This window comes from Chlamydomonas reinhardtii, chromosome 1 (genome assembly GCF_000002595.2).
Source record: "Chlamydomonas reinhardtii strain CC-503 cw92 mt+ chromosome 1, whole genome shotgun sequence".
In the NCBI taxonomy this organism is placed as follows: domain Eukaryota; kingdom Viridiplantae; phylum Chlorophyta; class Chlorophyceae; order Chlamydomonadales; family Chlamydomonadaceae; genus Chlamydomonas; species Chlamydomonas reinhardtii.
The window spans coordinates 2,874,447-2,889,250 of record NC_057004.1 but is presented as its reverse complement, the minus strand read 5'-3'; the positions used below and the strand labels follow the sequence as shown (position 1 = coordinate 2,889,250).

General features: G+C 64.7%; 3 protein-coding genes across 3 annotated transcripts; 1 reads left to right on the top strand and 2 right to left on the bottom strand.

Annotated features, from left to right (window-relative positions):
* Positions 1-26: 26 nt before the first annotated feature.
* On the bottom strand, positions 27-4,848 carry CHLRE_01g017550v5 (uncharacterized protein). Its single transcript, XM_043058417.1, has 6 exons — positions 4,554-4,848; positions 3,161-3,865; positions 2,763-2,872; positions 2,391-2,473; positions 1,878-2,222; positions 27-1,758 (listed from the first exon to the last, which is right to left on the bottom strand). Exons 2-6 carry the CDS (start codon positions 3,808-3,810, stop codon positions 580-582), a joined length of 2,367 nt encoding a protein of 788 aa, XP_042928331.1. The 5' UTR covers positions 3,811-3,865; positions 4,554-4,848; the 3' UTR covers positions 27-579.
* A 1,558-nt stretch (positions 4,849-6,406) lies between these two features.
* CHLRE_01g017500v5 (uncharacterized protein) lies at positions 6,407-10,248 on the bottom strand. Its single transcript, XM_001689429.2, has 9 exons — positions 10,122-10,248; positions 9,601-9,706; positions 9,233-9,320; positions 8,988-9,053; positions 8,627-8,812; positions 8,239-8,451; positions 7,810-7,951; positions 7,350-7,525; positions 6,407-7,016 (listed from the first exon to the last, which is right to left on the bottom strand). Exons 1-9 carry the CDS (start codon positions 10,147-10,149, stop codon positions 6,882-6,884), a joined length of 1,140 nt encoding a protein of 379 aa, XP_001689481.2. The 5' UTR covers positions 10,150-10,248; the 3' UTR covers positions 6,407-6,881.
* Positions 10,249-10,348: 100 nt separating this feature from the next.
* On the top strand, positions 10,349-14,774 carry CHLRE_01g017450v5 (uncharacterized protein). The gene is made up of 10 exons (XM_001689877.2): positions 10,349-10,720; positions 10,857-11,012; positions 11,202-11,475; positions 11,615-11,773; positions 11,980-12,425; positions 12,640-12,863; positions 13,078-13,224; positions 13,442-13,554; positions 13,735-13,916; positions 14,096-14,774. Exons 1-10 carry the CDS (start codon positions 10,551-10,553, stop codon positions 14,427-14,429), a joined length of 2,205 nt encoding a protein of 734 aa, XP_001689929.2. The 5' UTR covers positions 10,349-10,550; the 3' UTR covers positions 14,430-14,774.
* Positions 14,775-14,804: the final 30 nt, after the last annotated feature.

Sequence of the window (14,804 nt, the reverse complement as noted above, 5' to 3'; positions counted from 1 at the left end):
CAGCCAACTTCCCAGCTTCCCAGGGCAACGTTGAGTCGTTGAGACCGTAGCTGGTCCACACAGGGGTCCGTACAGACAGTCATTAAAGTGCGGATACCAAACGTCATAACGGACGTCCGCCGAAGCCGCCAAGATACACTGTCCAGGGGCATTACAACTGTGCTGCAGCAGGTATCTCGCTATCCCCTACGACGGCAGAGCCGCCGGGCGCACATTGCACGGTACCAAAATGCAGGGTTGATGGAAACGCTTGTCTCTAATACATGTGAGCGTCGGCAACCCCGTCGTACCTAGCTAATGCCTCCACCAGCGTTCAGCAAGTGAATAATCCCCGAAACCTTCCTCAGTACCAAGTCAACCACTCACACTCAAATGCTGTCACTGCCTAGCACATGCCGTCATACAAGATTCTTCCTGCCGTTCACGTGCCCGCTGCTTCTCACTCTCCTTGCAATACTGTACATAGCAACCAACGTTATGGTACAAGCAGTCTGGCGCAGCCTGCAACGCCGCCCGTAGTTCCCGGATACTGAAACAACACGTGTTTTTGCGCGCAGCAAGCGGGTCAGGTTCAACCGCTCAAGCCTGCACCTCCTCCCACCCGCTCCACGGCCAGTCCACGTCACCCGGCCTGTGTCGGCGGACCGGCACAGGGACCTCCTCCAGCTCCTCCTCTGCTTCCTCCCCCACATCTTGCCCCTGCTCCAGCTCCCAACCCTCGGCCCCGACATCATCCGCTGCCGCGGCGGCCCCCTCCTCCCCGTCGTGCTCCTCCTCCTCAGCCTCCCCATCGTCGCTCATGCCGTCGTCACCGGCCTCACTCCCCTCCTCGCTCCCCTCCCCTTCTTCCTCCACTTCCTCCTCTGCGTCACCCGCCTCAATGCCCTCGCCGCTCTCGTCATCCTCCCAGGCCACGTCCGCATCCCCCTCGCCGTCGCCGTCGTCCCCGGCCTCGCTGTCAGAATCCGAATCGGACGCAAGCTCTATGACCTCCACGCCACCCGCACCCGCCGCGCCGCCAGCCGCAAGGGCTGGAGCTGTCAACACCGCTGGCGCAGCCACCCACGGCCCGCCTATTGGTGCTTGTGTGGCCGGCGCCTCTTCTCTGCCGTCCTCTCCCAAGTCGTCCTCATCCGCGCTGCTGCTGCCTCCGGAGCCGCTTTCCGTGTCCATCCAGTCCTCCTCTCCGTCTCCGCCGTCGCTGTCAAGGTGCGCTGGTGCCAACGCCGCACGAGACTTCCATGCGCCAGCTGCCGTCGCCCCTGCCCCTGCCGCTGTCATGGCGGCTGCACGGCCACTGGGCCCTGCCTGCCCACTGGCTACTGCTGCTGCGGACGATGAAGGGCCCGCGCCAGCGCTCAGTGGCGCAGTGCCCGCCGCACCGCCTGCCGCCGCTGCTGCTGCCGCTCGCCTGCAGCTCCGCAACCTTGCGAGCCACCGCTTGAACGCGGGTGGCCGAGGCGACAGCAGGCAGTTGCCTTTGAGCTTGACCACCTGCAGACCGGTGAGCGCCGCCAGGGCCGCCGGCAGTGCTGTGAGGCGGTTGTCGCTGACGTCCAGCCACGTCAGACGTGGCAGGCGCGCGGCCAGGCCCGCAGGCAGCGAGCTCAGGCGGTTTCCAGCGATGGACAGGAAGTCTAGGCGCGGCAGCGACGACATTGCCGCCGCAGCCCCCGCAGCGCAAGGCTGCTGCTGCTGGCTTGTGCCGAACAGGGCGACGGGGAAGTTTGACAGCTGGTTGCAGGACAGGTCCAATTCCTGTGCGTACGGATGCACATGACACTTAGAGTATGATGTTGCGACTGCGGTGATAGCGGTATGGGCGCCCCTGACTCTCCCGTCCCCTCAACACGCACAGCACCCATACGCCCCCGCACCTGCAGCCCCGACAACTGCATCACGCAGGCAGGCAGCGTCTGCAGCGCGTTGCTTCCAAGCGTCAGCAGCCGCAAGCCGCCGAGCGCGGGCGCCATCTGCGGCGGCAGGTCTGTGAGCTCGTTGCCTGCCGCGTCCAGCGACGTGAGCTGTGTGAGGCACGACAGCCAGACCGGCAGCGAGCACAGGCTGTTGTAGTCGATGGCCAGGTTGCGCAGCCGTGTCAGGCGCGCAAGGCAGGCCGGCAGCTGCTGCAGGTCATTGGAGGAGAGGGCCAGCTGCTGCAGCTGCGTGGCGGCGCCAAGCGACTCGGGCAGGCCACTGAGGCCGCAGCCGGACAGGTCAAGCTGCGGAGGTGCGAGATGGGGAGTGGAGCGCGTGCGTTGGAACGGTGTGGTTGAACAGTGAGTTTGACCGCAATGCAAGCCAACGCAAACGAAGTGCACACGCCAACAAGTTGTGAAGTTGGGGGCGCAAGGGTGTAATGCCAGCCGGTTTGGAAACGGCGGGCGCACCTGTGTGAGGCTGCGGAGCTCGTACACCTCAGCGGGGCACGCGCCAAGTCGCCAGTTGCCGCTGAGGCTCAGCTGCTGCAGGCCTGTGAGAAAGCATCAATGCGGCACCACAACGATGTAACATAAGGGACAGAAGCGTGCAGGTAAAGGAAAGGCAGCGTGTCAAGACCAGCGGAAAATGTCGGAAGGTCACCGGTGTCGCACGGCTGTACAATTACGCGTACCGGTACCGTCAACACGCAGCAGTGCCCATCGTCCAGGTTTGCAGAACCGTAGCATGCAGAAAGGAGTCTAAGATTGACCCCGTAATGCTTGATTGCACCTCCTACAAACACGGCTTGCAACTGCCAGCCTCACATCCGCACTGCCTACCGCTCAGCCGCGCCAGCTGCTCGCCGTCCAGCGCCGCCAAGTCGCAGTCCGCCGCATCCAGCCGAGTTAACCCACTCGCGGCAAACAAACCCGGCGGCAGTAGCTCCAGACTGACAGGGATAGATAGATAGGACAAGAAGGGGATGGGGGATAAGCGTGGGCAAGACCAGGCGGCGGCGGGCGGATCGGGTCGTGCAGTTTCAGGGGCGGCACCAGCAGGGCCCTCGCTTGCCCGCATCCAGAAGGGCATTCCCACGGCGTCCTTGAAAGCATGAGTAACTCGCGGTTTGGCGGAACATAGAGTGTGTGTCACCACTAATATATGGAGAGGCAAGAACCACGGTGTCCAGCCCATCTTTGCTGGGTGCGACCACCCTCCACTCCGCCCCGGCTCTCACCCCTGGTTTCCGCTGATGTCCAGCTCGGCGAGTGCGGCCAGCGCCTCCAGTCCCGGCAGCGCCTCGCCGCCGGCCTGCAGCTTGTTGCCCGCTGCGTTGAGGCAGGTGAGGGCGCTGAGCGCGGACAGGCTGGGCGGCAGCGCCAGCAGCTTGTTGCCGCTGACGTCCAGGGAGCGTAGGCTGCGCGCCAAGCCGAGCAAGCAGTCGTCCGAGGCGGCCAGGCGAGGACCCAGACCGCACTCGGCCGCACGCAGCACCTGCAGCGCCGGCAGCTGCAGCAGCGGCGCGGGGAGCTCTCCAGAGGGCAGGTCGGAGCGGGAGATGTCGAGGCAGGTGAGGCGGCTCAGCGCGACAACCCCGGACAGCGCCTGCGCGGCCTCGGCGGGCAGGTCGGTTGCGGTGAGGTGGCGAAGGGCGGGCAGACCTGCCAGTTGGGCCAGCAGCGCCGCGAGTTCGGAGGCACAGGCCGGCTGGCGCTCGTCAGAGACAATTGCTAGGCTGGAGACGTGAGGAAGGCGCGCCGCGAGGTCGAAGGGCGCGGCGGTGGGCGGGACTCGGAGGCTGGTTGCGAGCTCGGACGCGAGCGCCATCCATTGCGTGTCCACGCCGCGCAGAATCGCAAGGGCGCCGGGCGCGCCGTCCACAACCATTGCCAGTATGCTCTGTAGAAGCTCTTGCGGCAGCGAGCGCAGGTCGCAGCGCCTTCTGCGGTGAGGAAGGCGGACCGACAATTTCAGGTGGTTGGGGCCAAATTTCGTGTTTCAGAAAACGGCCCAGAACGCGCTCGCGGGGGGCCTCGAGGCCACCCCTGCGCTTCAGACGACAAGCCAATATTGTAAGGGACCCTTATGGCGCGCGTCGGGGCTCCGATATGGCCGAAGCGCGGAGACTGCGCTGCTCGGTTTGGGGGCCCAGGTGGTTGGGAGGGGTCAAATCGGTGCGCCCTTCCGACGCCCACAGCTCACTTTACGCGCTGTGCCACAGCCAATGAGTGCCTTGCTTCATATGAAGCCACGACGAGGTGGCAGTGCAGCTGGAGCGAGCCCGTGCGCGACGAAATCCGCTCTCCCGCCCTCCGCGACCGCAACCACCTTCAGTCGCGACCGGCTCGCCGAGCCCCTCCCGCCCGCAAGTTGTGTCATGCCCGACACGCCAGTGCTCTCAAAGGACTTCATACCTATCCAATGGGCTGCCGAGCTGGGCTATAGGGCGCCCCAGCGAGCTAGCGCGGAGCCCAATCGGGGCGGCCCTCACCGGACGTTTGCACGCACCAAGGCCTGAGAGTATCCAGAACACCTCCCTGTGCTCCATTATCTGTCTTCTATATTGCATAAGCCCCCTTCCAGGCCCCCCGGCGCGATGCTGAGCCCGCTCCCGATGCGCCTCTCCTGACCTGGTAACGGAGCTCTCCAGCCAGCTCCTTCGGCTTGCCCGCGCTGTCCCTCTATTAGACATGCCTATCCCAGGGCCAGCCAAGCCTATGGCCCAGGCCTACACTGACGCCGCAGAAGGCGGGTATGGGGTGTCCAGCAAGAGCACAAACAGAGGCTTGGAGCAACCTAAGCTATATTAAAGATATGTCTATGTTGCTTCAACTACATAGGGGAGCCAGCGCGGCCTTCTTTGGAGAAATCGGCCACAGGTGTACGACTTGGGCAATGCGCCCAGGCGAAGCCATGTTTAGTTTCGAACCCGTGCAGTATCAAATAGTAGTGCAGCTTTAGACTGGAATTAATGCTGGGAGGTCCTGGTGGGACCGTCCCGGCGTTCACTCGCGTTCACCGCACCGCTGGCGATGCGTTTGCTGGGCGCCAAGCACCTGCAAACCCATCTCAGTGAAGCCATGGCTCGAAAGGCACCGACGGGTGGGACTTAGTTGGGATGCCACGAAAGGGCATTCGCGCCATGTCCCCGCGGCAATCCTTCACCCGCATACCCACGGTGTCGCACCGTGCATGGTCGCGAGGCTCTCCCACAGCCAGGCAGCAATTTACAGTACTCAGGGCCTTGGTGAATGCGGCATGGACCACTGTGTAGGTATCCACTTGCGGTTTGGGCATTGGGCGGGGTGAAGTTGGACCGGCCGTTGCTCGCCTCAGCAGCCGCCCTCAACGAGTCGTTGGCCGCGCATCAGGCTCCGTCGCCCCTCGCACGACGCCACAAGCAGTGCTTTATGCATGGATTACTCCACAGCGCTGCAGGACTGAGTCTCTGTAAGAAGGGTGCGCTGGGAGGGACGCCCGCCGGTTGATCTTCGACACCAGTCGCGCTGCGCGTGCTGTGCGCCAGGGGTGACGGGCAGTTACTGAAGGCGTGTCCCCGGCTGCAGGCCCCTTCTCCCCCAGCCTACTTCCAGAACCGCTCAACCAGGGGGGGGGTAGTCTCGACTGGGAAAGGCCCCATGTTCTCAAACGAAAGAGCTTGACGAGAGGACTCCAAATCCACTTTCAGAGTTTCAATCAGGGTAGTAATTGCAAAGTTATGGGCCCTCAAAGTTCAGGGTCGGTCGTCGGGGTTGGGGGTCCCCAAGGTTTCGTCACGCGGATGTGGGTGGGACTGCCAGATTTCGTCTCCGCGCCCTAAACGCCCCTCTAAACGCTCCGCCCAATAGCACAAGCACTAGCACACATTAGCATGCACATACTAAAGCATTTGCAGTACCTTTGGCCTCAGGAAAGCGGCCGCATGTCCGACCACATTGGCATCGTAGTAGCGTAGAGCCCCACTCGAGCGTCTCTCACTGGTGTCATGGAGACTATGCGAACTGATGCTAACTTGTTACGGCCAAGGCTTGGTGTGGGTCATGGCGACAAGGCTGCCGCCGGCCATCGAGCGTGACATGAATCCCGGGATTCTTCACATGATCCCGGGAGAAAGTCCACCGATCTCTTCCGGCACACAATCCCAAACATCAATATGTACAGCGCATTTGTAAGCTTAAGCGCACGCCCCGGTAGTCTGACAGAAGGGTCGGTGCTCGGCCATGGACACATGGACATGTGTGGCATGGCTGCCAGTCAAGTTGTGCCTCCAGCTGAACCGAAGGTACACAATTGTAGAGCTCGCCGAGAGCAGTCGATTGACACCGACCTGGCTAAAAACCAAAGGGTTTTGAGGGGGGTTTTGAGGGGTTGCATGGTGGTGGGGTCGGTCGGTCGGTCCGGAGGGGGGTCGGGAGGTTTTGGGACATGGGGTCTGGAGGTTTAGTTCGTACCCCCCCCCTGGCTCAACTGTGCAAAGGCACCGTCATCATAATGATTACATGGGCGCACTCGGCGCACATAAGTCACCGGCCCATGCTGCCATTGCTAGCACAAGCGGCCAGTTACAATGCGCCGTGAGTCCGCCGGTGCACATCATTCAGGTCTTCCGCGCCTCCCGCAAACAACCCCCACAAGGTTGCCAGGATACGCTCAAACAGCGGTAAGCCATGCCTCACCAACCACATGTCCACGCAGACCGAGCCTACGCCCGCCCGCGTCCTGCCCCCAACACAGCGGCAACCGTGTCACGTCGCACCTCCAACCTCTACTTCTCCTCACGACTTCTCCTCCACACTCTGCATTCACTCTCATCCACTTGCACCTGAGACTCCTGCAATCATCAGTAATATTCATGCCTGCCAGCCCCTAACAAGTCCAGCCACTTCGCCCACTCCTTCAATAACGCCCCCACCCGCTCCTCTCAAAGTGTCGGCCCCAACTCAGCAGCCCTCTCCGCCTCATGCCGCCGCCTTGCTGGCCTGCAGCGCCATGCGGCGTGCGTTGGCGAATGCGCCCACGCGCTCGCCGCTGGGGTGGAAGAACACCGCCTCCACCGTGTCGCCCTTGGTGCGCAGCTCCACAGTCCAGCCGGGCTGCGAGGCGGGGCGTGGGGGGCAGGGGCGGCGCAGGAGGGGCAGGGAGACGGAGTGAGGGGGCGAATGTTGGTACGGGGCCAAGCATGCATGCCAGGTGAAGTGTGAACGGTGTGAGCGGCTTGACGGGATGCTGGGGAGACTGATCATGTGCGACCCTGTTATCGTTTGGGGTCATACCCAGTGTCCACAAGGAACCGGCTGTTTCCATGACCCGTGAAACCTGCCCGCTCCTAGCTACCACCCGGGGTCCCGCACGCACCTGTGTACCCCGCACCTGGCACCTGGCACTCCTCCGCACCCCAGCCAGGCCCGCCCACCACGCCCGCCCACCTGCAGCGTGTCCAGCTCCGCAAAGCGCTCCCGCCGGCTGGCGTGCTCCTCGGGTAACCCGCTGACCGGCCCTCGCGCGTACACCACCGCGCCGCCACTGCCACCGCCGCTGGGCGCCGCCACGGTGGGCCGCTCGCCCACCCGCCCAACACCCACTGGCCGGTGCTCCACATGGCCTGAGGCCACGGTGGCGATTGCGGCGGAGGGCTTAGCGGTGATTCACAGCAGACCGGTGTACGGCGTGGTAAGTCAGGCACAATTGCCGCGGTCACGCCTCCCGACGCAGCGCGACCGAGGGCCCAACGTCTCATCCCATACCCCAGCAGGTCAATCTTCCCCTCCCGCGTCCCGCCTCGAATCCATCCCAAACCCTACCGCTCCACCTGCCCCCTGCCCCTGCCCCCTGCCCCTGCCCCCGACCCCTGCCCCTGCCCCTGCCCCTGCCCCTGCCCCTGCCCACCTGACGAGCTGGCCTCCGGCTGCGCCGCCGCCACCGGCCGCGTGGCCGCCGCGCCCATGTTTGCGAACTCGTCGGCCGTGGCGCCCTCCGCCATCACCGCCAGGCTCAGCACCTCCAGCCGCCCCGCACCGCGCGCCGTGGTCTACAGAGCGAGCGGCGCGTGGCACAGCATCACACACCCTCACACCGCATCACAGCAGAGGCAGCTACCGGCCGCAGCTGCCGCTGCCGACCGACGAGCTCACCGACAAGCCCCAGGTGCATGATGAGAGACAGTGCAAGCATCTGGGCTGACGCCCACCACCGTCGCCTCCCGCCCGCCACCGCCAACCCGCCGCAACCCGTTTCAACATCGCCTTCTTCAAACAAGTGATGCCTGGGCTTGGGCGTATTACCCGCCTCTACCAGCGCGCCCGCCCGCGCACCCACCTGCATGAAGTTGTTGAGGTCCCGGAACACGCCCGGCTCCACCTGCGCCACCACCACACACATGCCGCCCGCCGCCACGTCAAGCCCAGCCACGTCCGCCGCCTCGCGCTGCAGCAGCTGCTCCAGCTCCTGCTGCGCCTCCACCGGCACCGTCAGCCGCAGCCGCATGCGCGCACGCTCGATGGGGAACTCCTTCTGCAGCAGCGGCAGCGCCTGCGGGGGAGCAGTGCCGAAATTGACTACCGGCAGTGGGCACGGCGATGATGGAATGGACCAGCGTCCACACATGAACCGGGGTACGGCTGGGTCCTCTGCAGCAGCCGCGCGCTTCCATCACCCTCAACATATGCCGTCACACGCCGATGCACGCATGCAAGGACGCACGCACCTCCAGCGCCTGCTGCTTGGCAGACTTCTTTGGATCCAGGTTGAAGTGGATGTCCCGCAGAGCGCGCTCCAGCATTGACAGCGTGTACGGCCGGTTGGTGTTTGGATTCACGCATTTTTCTACTAACACGCCTGCGACATCTTTAAAAAGGTGTTCATACTCCTGTTTTCGCTCGCGCTCCCCGACCTGCGTGCATGCGTGAAGGGCGGGCCGCCCTAGAGGTGTTGACAGCACTCCTGGTGACATCTGGCGGCCCCGCACCCGGCACGTCACCCTGTGCACAGTGCCAAAGCTTCGGTTCCCATTTGAAGCCACAGCAGCCCACCCGGCCGCCCGCCGAGCTGCATCGGCATCACCGCACCTGCAGCTCTCCCTTTGCCAGGATTTCCAGGCAGATGGCGTGCTGGTCCGTGGTGCCGAATGCTGCCTGTGGGCACACAGCATGGAAGTCACAAATTCAGCCCCATCCCACTCCTCCCTTGGTTTGTGCATCTCCGTACACTACAACAACCAGTTCTTGGCCGGTAGTAAAACCGCCCGCTTCCACTCCAACTCCCCAAGACCTTTTACCACCACCCTATTATACCCCACCCCCCTAGCCCGCACCTGCAGCTCCTTGTCCTTGGCCACCACGCCCTTGCCCACGTTGTGGAAAATGGTGGTGGTCTGAAGGACCTCATCCAGGTCCTTCTCACTGCGGTGGGCGGTGGGGTGGTGGGGTTGGGGATGCGGGCCTTGTGGCGTCGGGGTAACGCCAGGTAAGGCATGGGGCCCAAGACACCCGAGGCGAGCGGCAGAGCATTAAGCTGCATCTGCGCACGCCGCCACCCAAACCCCAGAGACACACAGCGTGTTGCGCTGTGGCCGTGCCCCGCCCCTCCGGCCGCTGCGCTGTGTGTTGACCCCTGCGCACAATCCGCAGCCGCAACTGGGCCGTCGCCAGCCCTATCCCTGCGGCCTGAGCCCCCACTCACATGCCGCTGCGCCAGTCGCCCACTTTATTTTTATAACACGCAATCTCGAACCGCTCTCCATTCTTCTTTAGCCGCACCACCGCGATGTTTGTCAGCCGCTTCTGGCCTGCATGCAAGCACGTACATTCCGACACGGGAGTAATGGCGGAGCACCACGGCGGAGCACCACGGCGGAGCACCCTGCAACGCCCAGCGCATACCGTACGTGTTTCCCCGCCCAGACCGCAAACGTGAGAGTGCACCCCTATCCATGAATGCCGCCCGTGTCCGCCCGCATGGTGCCGAGGAAGACATTAGGCGGAAACGTCAGCACCCATGTGCACGCCAACGCAGCCCGCATCCTACAGGCCGTGGTGGCGCCCCGAGCAGGACCCAAAGGCAGAAACCAAGTGCTACAGGTACAAACCGCACACGAGACTCCCAGCGCGCTAATTCAACAAGGAAGCTTCCTGCGGCCTGCCGGCGCGACGGTCGGAAGGCGCCGACGTTTCCCCTTACGGGCACCACTTCGCCGCGCTCACCGACTGGCTGGAAGACTCCCTTGGACATCCTTGATTCTAGACAAGACAATTAATGCTGTTTAGGATGCAGGGTCGAACGAAGACTCGGAAATGAATGGAAGCTTTGCCCACAATAGGCTTGGCTCCTAGCGAAGTCAGTAGCAATTATGATACAATTGCTTGTTACATATGATGCAAAATTACCGCCCTCTTCTCCTGGCCGAGTCGACTGGACATGCCCCGATTCCAGTGGCCGGATTTCGCTCTTGGGACTCGTTATGAGAGCGCAACGCCGAGCCCAGTGATATTGACATACATGAATCTCTAGTAGCGATTAGCTTACGGCCTGTGTGCTGGATACATTGCTTCCTAGAAAGGGCGGGAGCTGTCGCGGGCCTGTTGTCACCGCACAGACCAGACTCAGGTTGCGCGCACCTATTGATACACATCATGGCAGTTGCGACAGCTCAGTCGCAAATAGCTGCCATGGAGAAGGCGTTTGCGGCGAAGAATTACAAGTTGGATGCGACTCTCATAGCTCGCGCACAGCAAATCGCGGCGCAGCTGCACATCTCGGCAGAGGGCTTCGTGAACCAGTATGACAGCTTCGCGCTCGTCAGGTAACTTCAGCGCTCACCTGGCTGTGGGTGCCAGTCGCACGAAAGGACGGAATGGCGCCTCGCTTGTCACCCCACCTGTCCGCCACCCAAACCTCAATCGCCCAAACCCCTTCGTTGCTGCCTTTACAACGTACAGTGACTGGAGCATGGACGTCACGGCGCAGCGGCTCAAAACTCTCTCGGAGTGGCTGGAGACGGAGCAGCGCAAGGAGAACGCAAAGCCACGTGGGGCAGGCGTGGGCACTAGCGGGGCAAAGATCCTGCCCCAAGCCGCCAAGCCTACATGGGAAGAGTGAGTGCGGTGCATCTTAACTTGACAGCATGTGGCATGTGTACGGTAGTTGCACCAAAGAACGCCCATACCCGGCCGTCATCACAGCAAGGCTGCACAAGTTCTTTCAGCTGTGGCTGCGTTCAGTCTGCACATACCTTGGCAACATCGCCCCCACCCAAACCCTGCTCCCGGGTCGTCCCACAACAGCCTGCCAGACAAGATTGAGTTCCCCACGCCCAGCGCCAAGCGCCAGGCGCTGGATCCAGCGGCCATGAACCCCGGAACCGGATCCAAGTCGGGCATCAAGCCCGTGGCCGGCGGTGCTCCCGGCAGCGCGCAGCAGGCGCCACGCGCCTCCGCGCTGACGCCGCCGCCCCCCGGCTCGCAGAGCGCCTGGGCCACTACGCCCATTGCGGCGTCGGCCGTCAGGAGCGCCGCCGCCACGCCCGCTCCACCAAGTGCCTTCTCCATGCGCACCAACGTACGTCGGCAAGGGGGCGAGGCTTACCGCATTCCTATTGTTGCAAGTGCGGCTCCGACTTCCTTGCGCGCTCAGCGGCCGGCAGATTCGCGCTGACTGGCTGTCCGCCCGCCGCTTCATCCTATGCTTGGTCCCGCAGCGCGGTCAGGTCATGGCATCGCTGAACGAGCACCTGCCTGGGCCCAACGCGGGGGCGGCGGCAGCGAGCGGCCGCGGCGGGGTGGCTGTGCGGCCTCTGGGCCAGCCGGCTCTGGACGGCGGGGAGTACCTGTTCATGATGGAGGTGCTGGAGAGCAAGGTGCGGCTGGCAGGCACACGGGCCGGAAGCGGTATGCTGGGGATGATACAGGATGGCGTGGGGAAGGACCAGGCGGGCTACAGCGGGTGCGATGTGGCGGAGGCGAGGCAAGGCAAGGCAAAGCTTGGCGGTGCGTGCTCCGTGCAATGGAGCTTCACGCCCCCACACATCCAGTGAACATCACCAACTCGTCAATCTCCCTGCAGATCGCCGCCCTGGATGAGCGGATTATGGATTTTGCAGACGCCGTGACGGCAACCACGCGTGCCACCGCGCCCACCCAACCCGCGCCCGCCGGTACACCCGCTCCAGCCGGTACACCCGGCCCTGGCCCTGCTGCCACACCAGAGGCGGCCGCTGCCGGAGCGCCCTCCGGCACACCCCAGCCGCCGGCTAGCGCCACACCCGGCGGCGCGCTCACGCCCGGCGCTGGCGGCGCCGCTCCGGCGGTACAGGAGGTGGCCGGCGCGGCACAGCCGCTGCAGCACTCTGTCGCTGACATCAGCCACCAGCCGGTGTGGGTGGCGGGCCGCGTGCTGGCGGAGGCGGAGGGCGCGCCGCTGAACGGCGAAAGCCTGCTGCTGGAGGGCTGCCGCGAGGCCAGCGGCGGCGCGCGCGTGCGCCTGGACGTGTCCTGCCTGCCCGGATACAGGTGAGAGGAAGCGAGAGGGAGGGAGTGGCAGGAATGAAGGAAGGAAGGAAGGAACGGCAGGCGTGGCGCTGCTAGGTGCATGCATGGGCGGTACAGTAAAAGGACACACAGTTCATCCGCCCGATGCGGGGTTACGCGCAGTACACCGACCTGTGACTGCCCTCACGCGATGCCGATGGCCACATGCGCCGTCCCCGGCCTTGCCCGCTTGCAGGCTGTTCCCCGGCCAGTCGGTGTGCGCCTACGGGCTCAACCCCACCGGCTCGCGCTTCATCGCGCAGCGCCTGGTGACGCACGTGCCGCCGCCGCCCGCCGCCTCGGCGCTGCCCGAGGCCGCCCGGTCCGGCGGGCTGAGCCTGGTGGTGGCGGCGGGGCCGTTCTGCCTGAGCGATGACCTGTCGTACTCGCCCCTGGAGGAGCTGCTGGCCGCCTGCAGCGGTGCGTGTGAGAGTGTGGGTGCCAGTGCATTGTGTGCCCCACACTCGTCAGGCGGCTGGTTTGCATAAGAAAATGATATCCAGGAGAGCATGCACAGCAACGGTCCGGAGACGCTGTGCAAGCGATGGGAAGGGGGCTGATATGGAAAGGGACAGGGTGACCCTCATCCTGACCCCCCAAACCCGAATCCCCGCCTGCCGCCTGCCCCTCGCAGCCTCCCCGCCCGGCGTGCTGATGCTACTGGGCCCCTTTGTGGACGCGGAGCACCCCGGCCTGGCCTCGGGCTCCGCCGACCGCACCGCCGAGGCCGTGTTCCGGGAGGAGGTGCTGCGGCGCCTGGCGGCCTGGCGCACCGCGGCAGGTGGGATTGGAGACCAGAGGGGCACCGATAGCGAGGAAGTGCGCGGGGTCACGGGAGGGCAACCTCGGCTCACTTTGCGCGGGAGTACCGTGATTACACCCTGCGCCGCGAGATGCGGGAGGTCCTTGGCTTGTTGGTGCAAGGAGTCCTGGGCTTATCGCAGGCTGGCTGTCCATGTTACCGAGCGCTTGACGCCGCCCCCTGTGCAATCCTGCAGGCGCCTCCACCACACTGGCGCTGATGCCGGCGGTGCGCGACGTGACCGCCGTCCCGGTGGTGCCGCAGCCGCCCATGACCGCGGCTGCGGCGGCCGTGGGGCCTGCCGACAAGGTGTGTATGCTTCCGTCTCCCTCACGCTCGCTCGCCTGGCGCCTCGGGCCGCGGGCGCAAGCTCCTCGACCGACCTGCAGCGTCGCGTTCTGCGACCAGGCCGCGTCTGCGCAGCAGCCATCCATGATTCCGTGTGCGGGTGCTCACCTGCCTGCATGCGTTTCACCCCGCTGCGCAAAGGTTGTGGCGCTCCAGAACCCCGCCACCGCGACCATGGGTCCGCTTGTGGTGGCGGCGGGCTCGGGCGATGTGCTCAAGGCACTCAGCGCGGCGGAGCTGGCGCGCGTGCCGCCCGCGGCCGCCGGCGCGCCGCCCGTGGAGCGCCTGCCCGCGCTGGCCGGACACGTGCTGGGGCAGCGCAGGTGCGGCGCGAGGGCAGTGGGGAACAACGGTAGATGCGTGCATTGGTGGACTGGGGGTATCAGAGGCGGGGTGACGCAGAGTGCAAGGCGCCTGTCCTGCTGCTACGACACGCGATGCTGAAGTACTGCCACGCTTCGCTCCTGCGCCGCTGCCGCCCTACCCCCCCCGCCGCCCGCAGCTTCTACCCGCTGTACCCCGCCCCGCTGGGCACGTGCCTGGACACCTCACACTACAGCCAGCTGTCACTGGCTGCGGCGCCCGACCTGCTGCTACTGCCATCCGACCTGGCGCCCTTTGCAAAGGTGCTGCGGCCCGAGTCCTGGGCCGCCTCCGCGCCGCCGGGCCTGGTGGCGGCGGGCGGCTGCGCCGCGGCGGCGGCGGCGCCGGTTGTGGTTGTGAACCCGGGGCGTCTGTCGCGCGGTGGCGCGGGCGGTTCATTTGCTCACGTGCTGGTGGCGCCCGGGAGCGGGCCGCTACATGAACGGGTGCGGGTGGAGGTGAAGCGCGTGTAGGCGAGTCGGTAGAGGGGGCTGCGGGAGCCGGGCATGTGCACACCGGCACCGGCTGGCTTGAGGCGCGTTCAATGACAGTGTTTCACTCTGTGTGGTCGATAGTGTGCAGTACGTCTGTGCAGGAGGTGTTCGAGTCGGGGCCGTGTCGTATGGATGTGTGTGACGATTGAGCGTGTGGGTGTAATGGTGTGAGGCGCCCCGAGTTCGGGTGTCTACCACCTGTTTATACAGGGGTTAATGGTTCCTTAGTCCTGGGCCAGGCCAGACGCACCGAGAATACGGAAAGAGATCAAGGAAGGGCCATCGGCTGCTGGTAAGATTGCAACCCTCGCTTCTTAAGAGGCTGGTGTCGCGCCAGGCTCAGTCCATGCATGG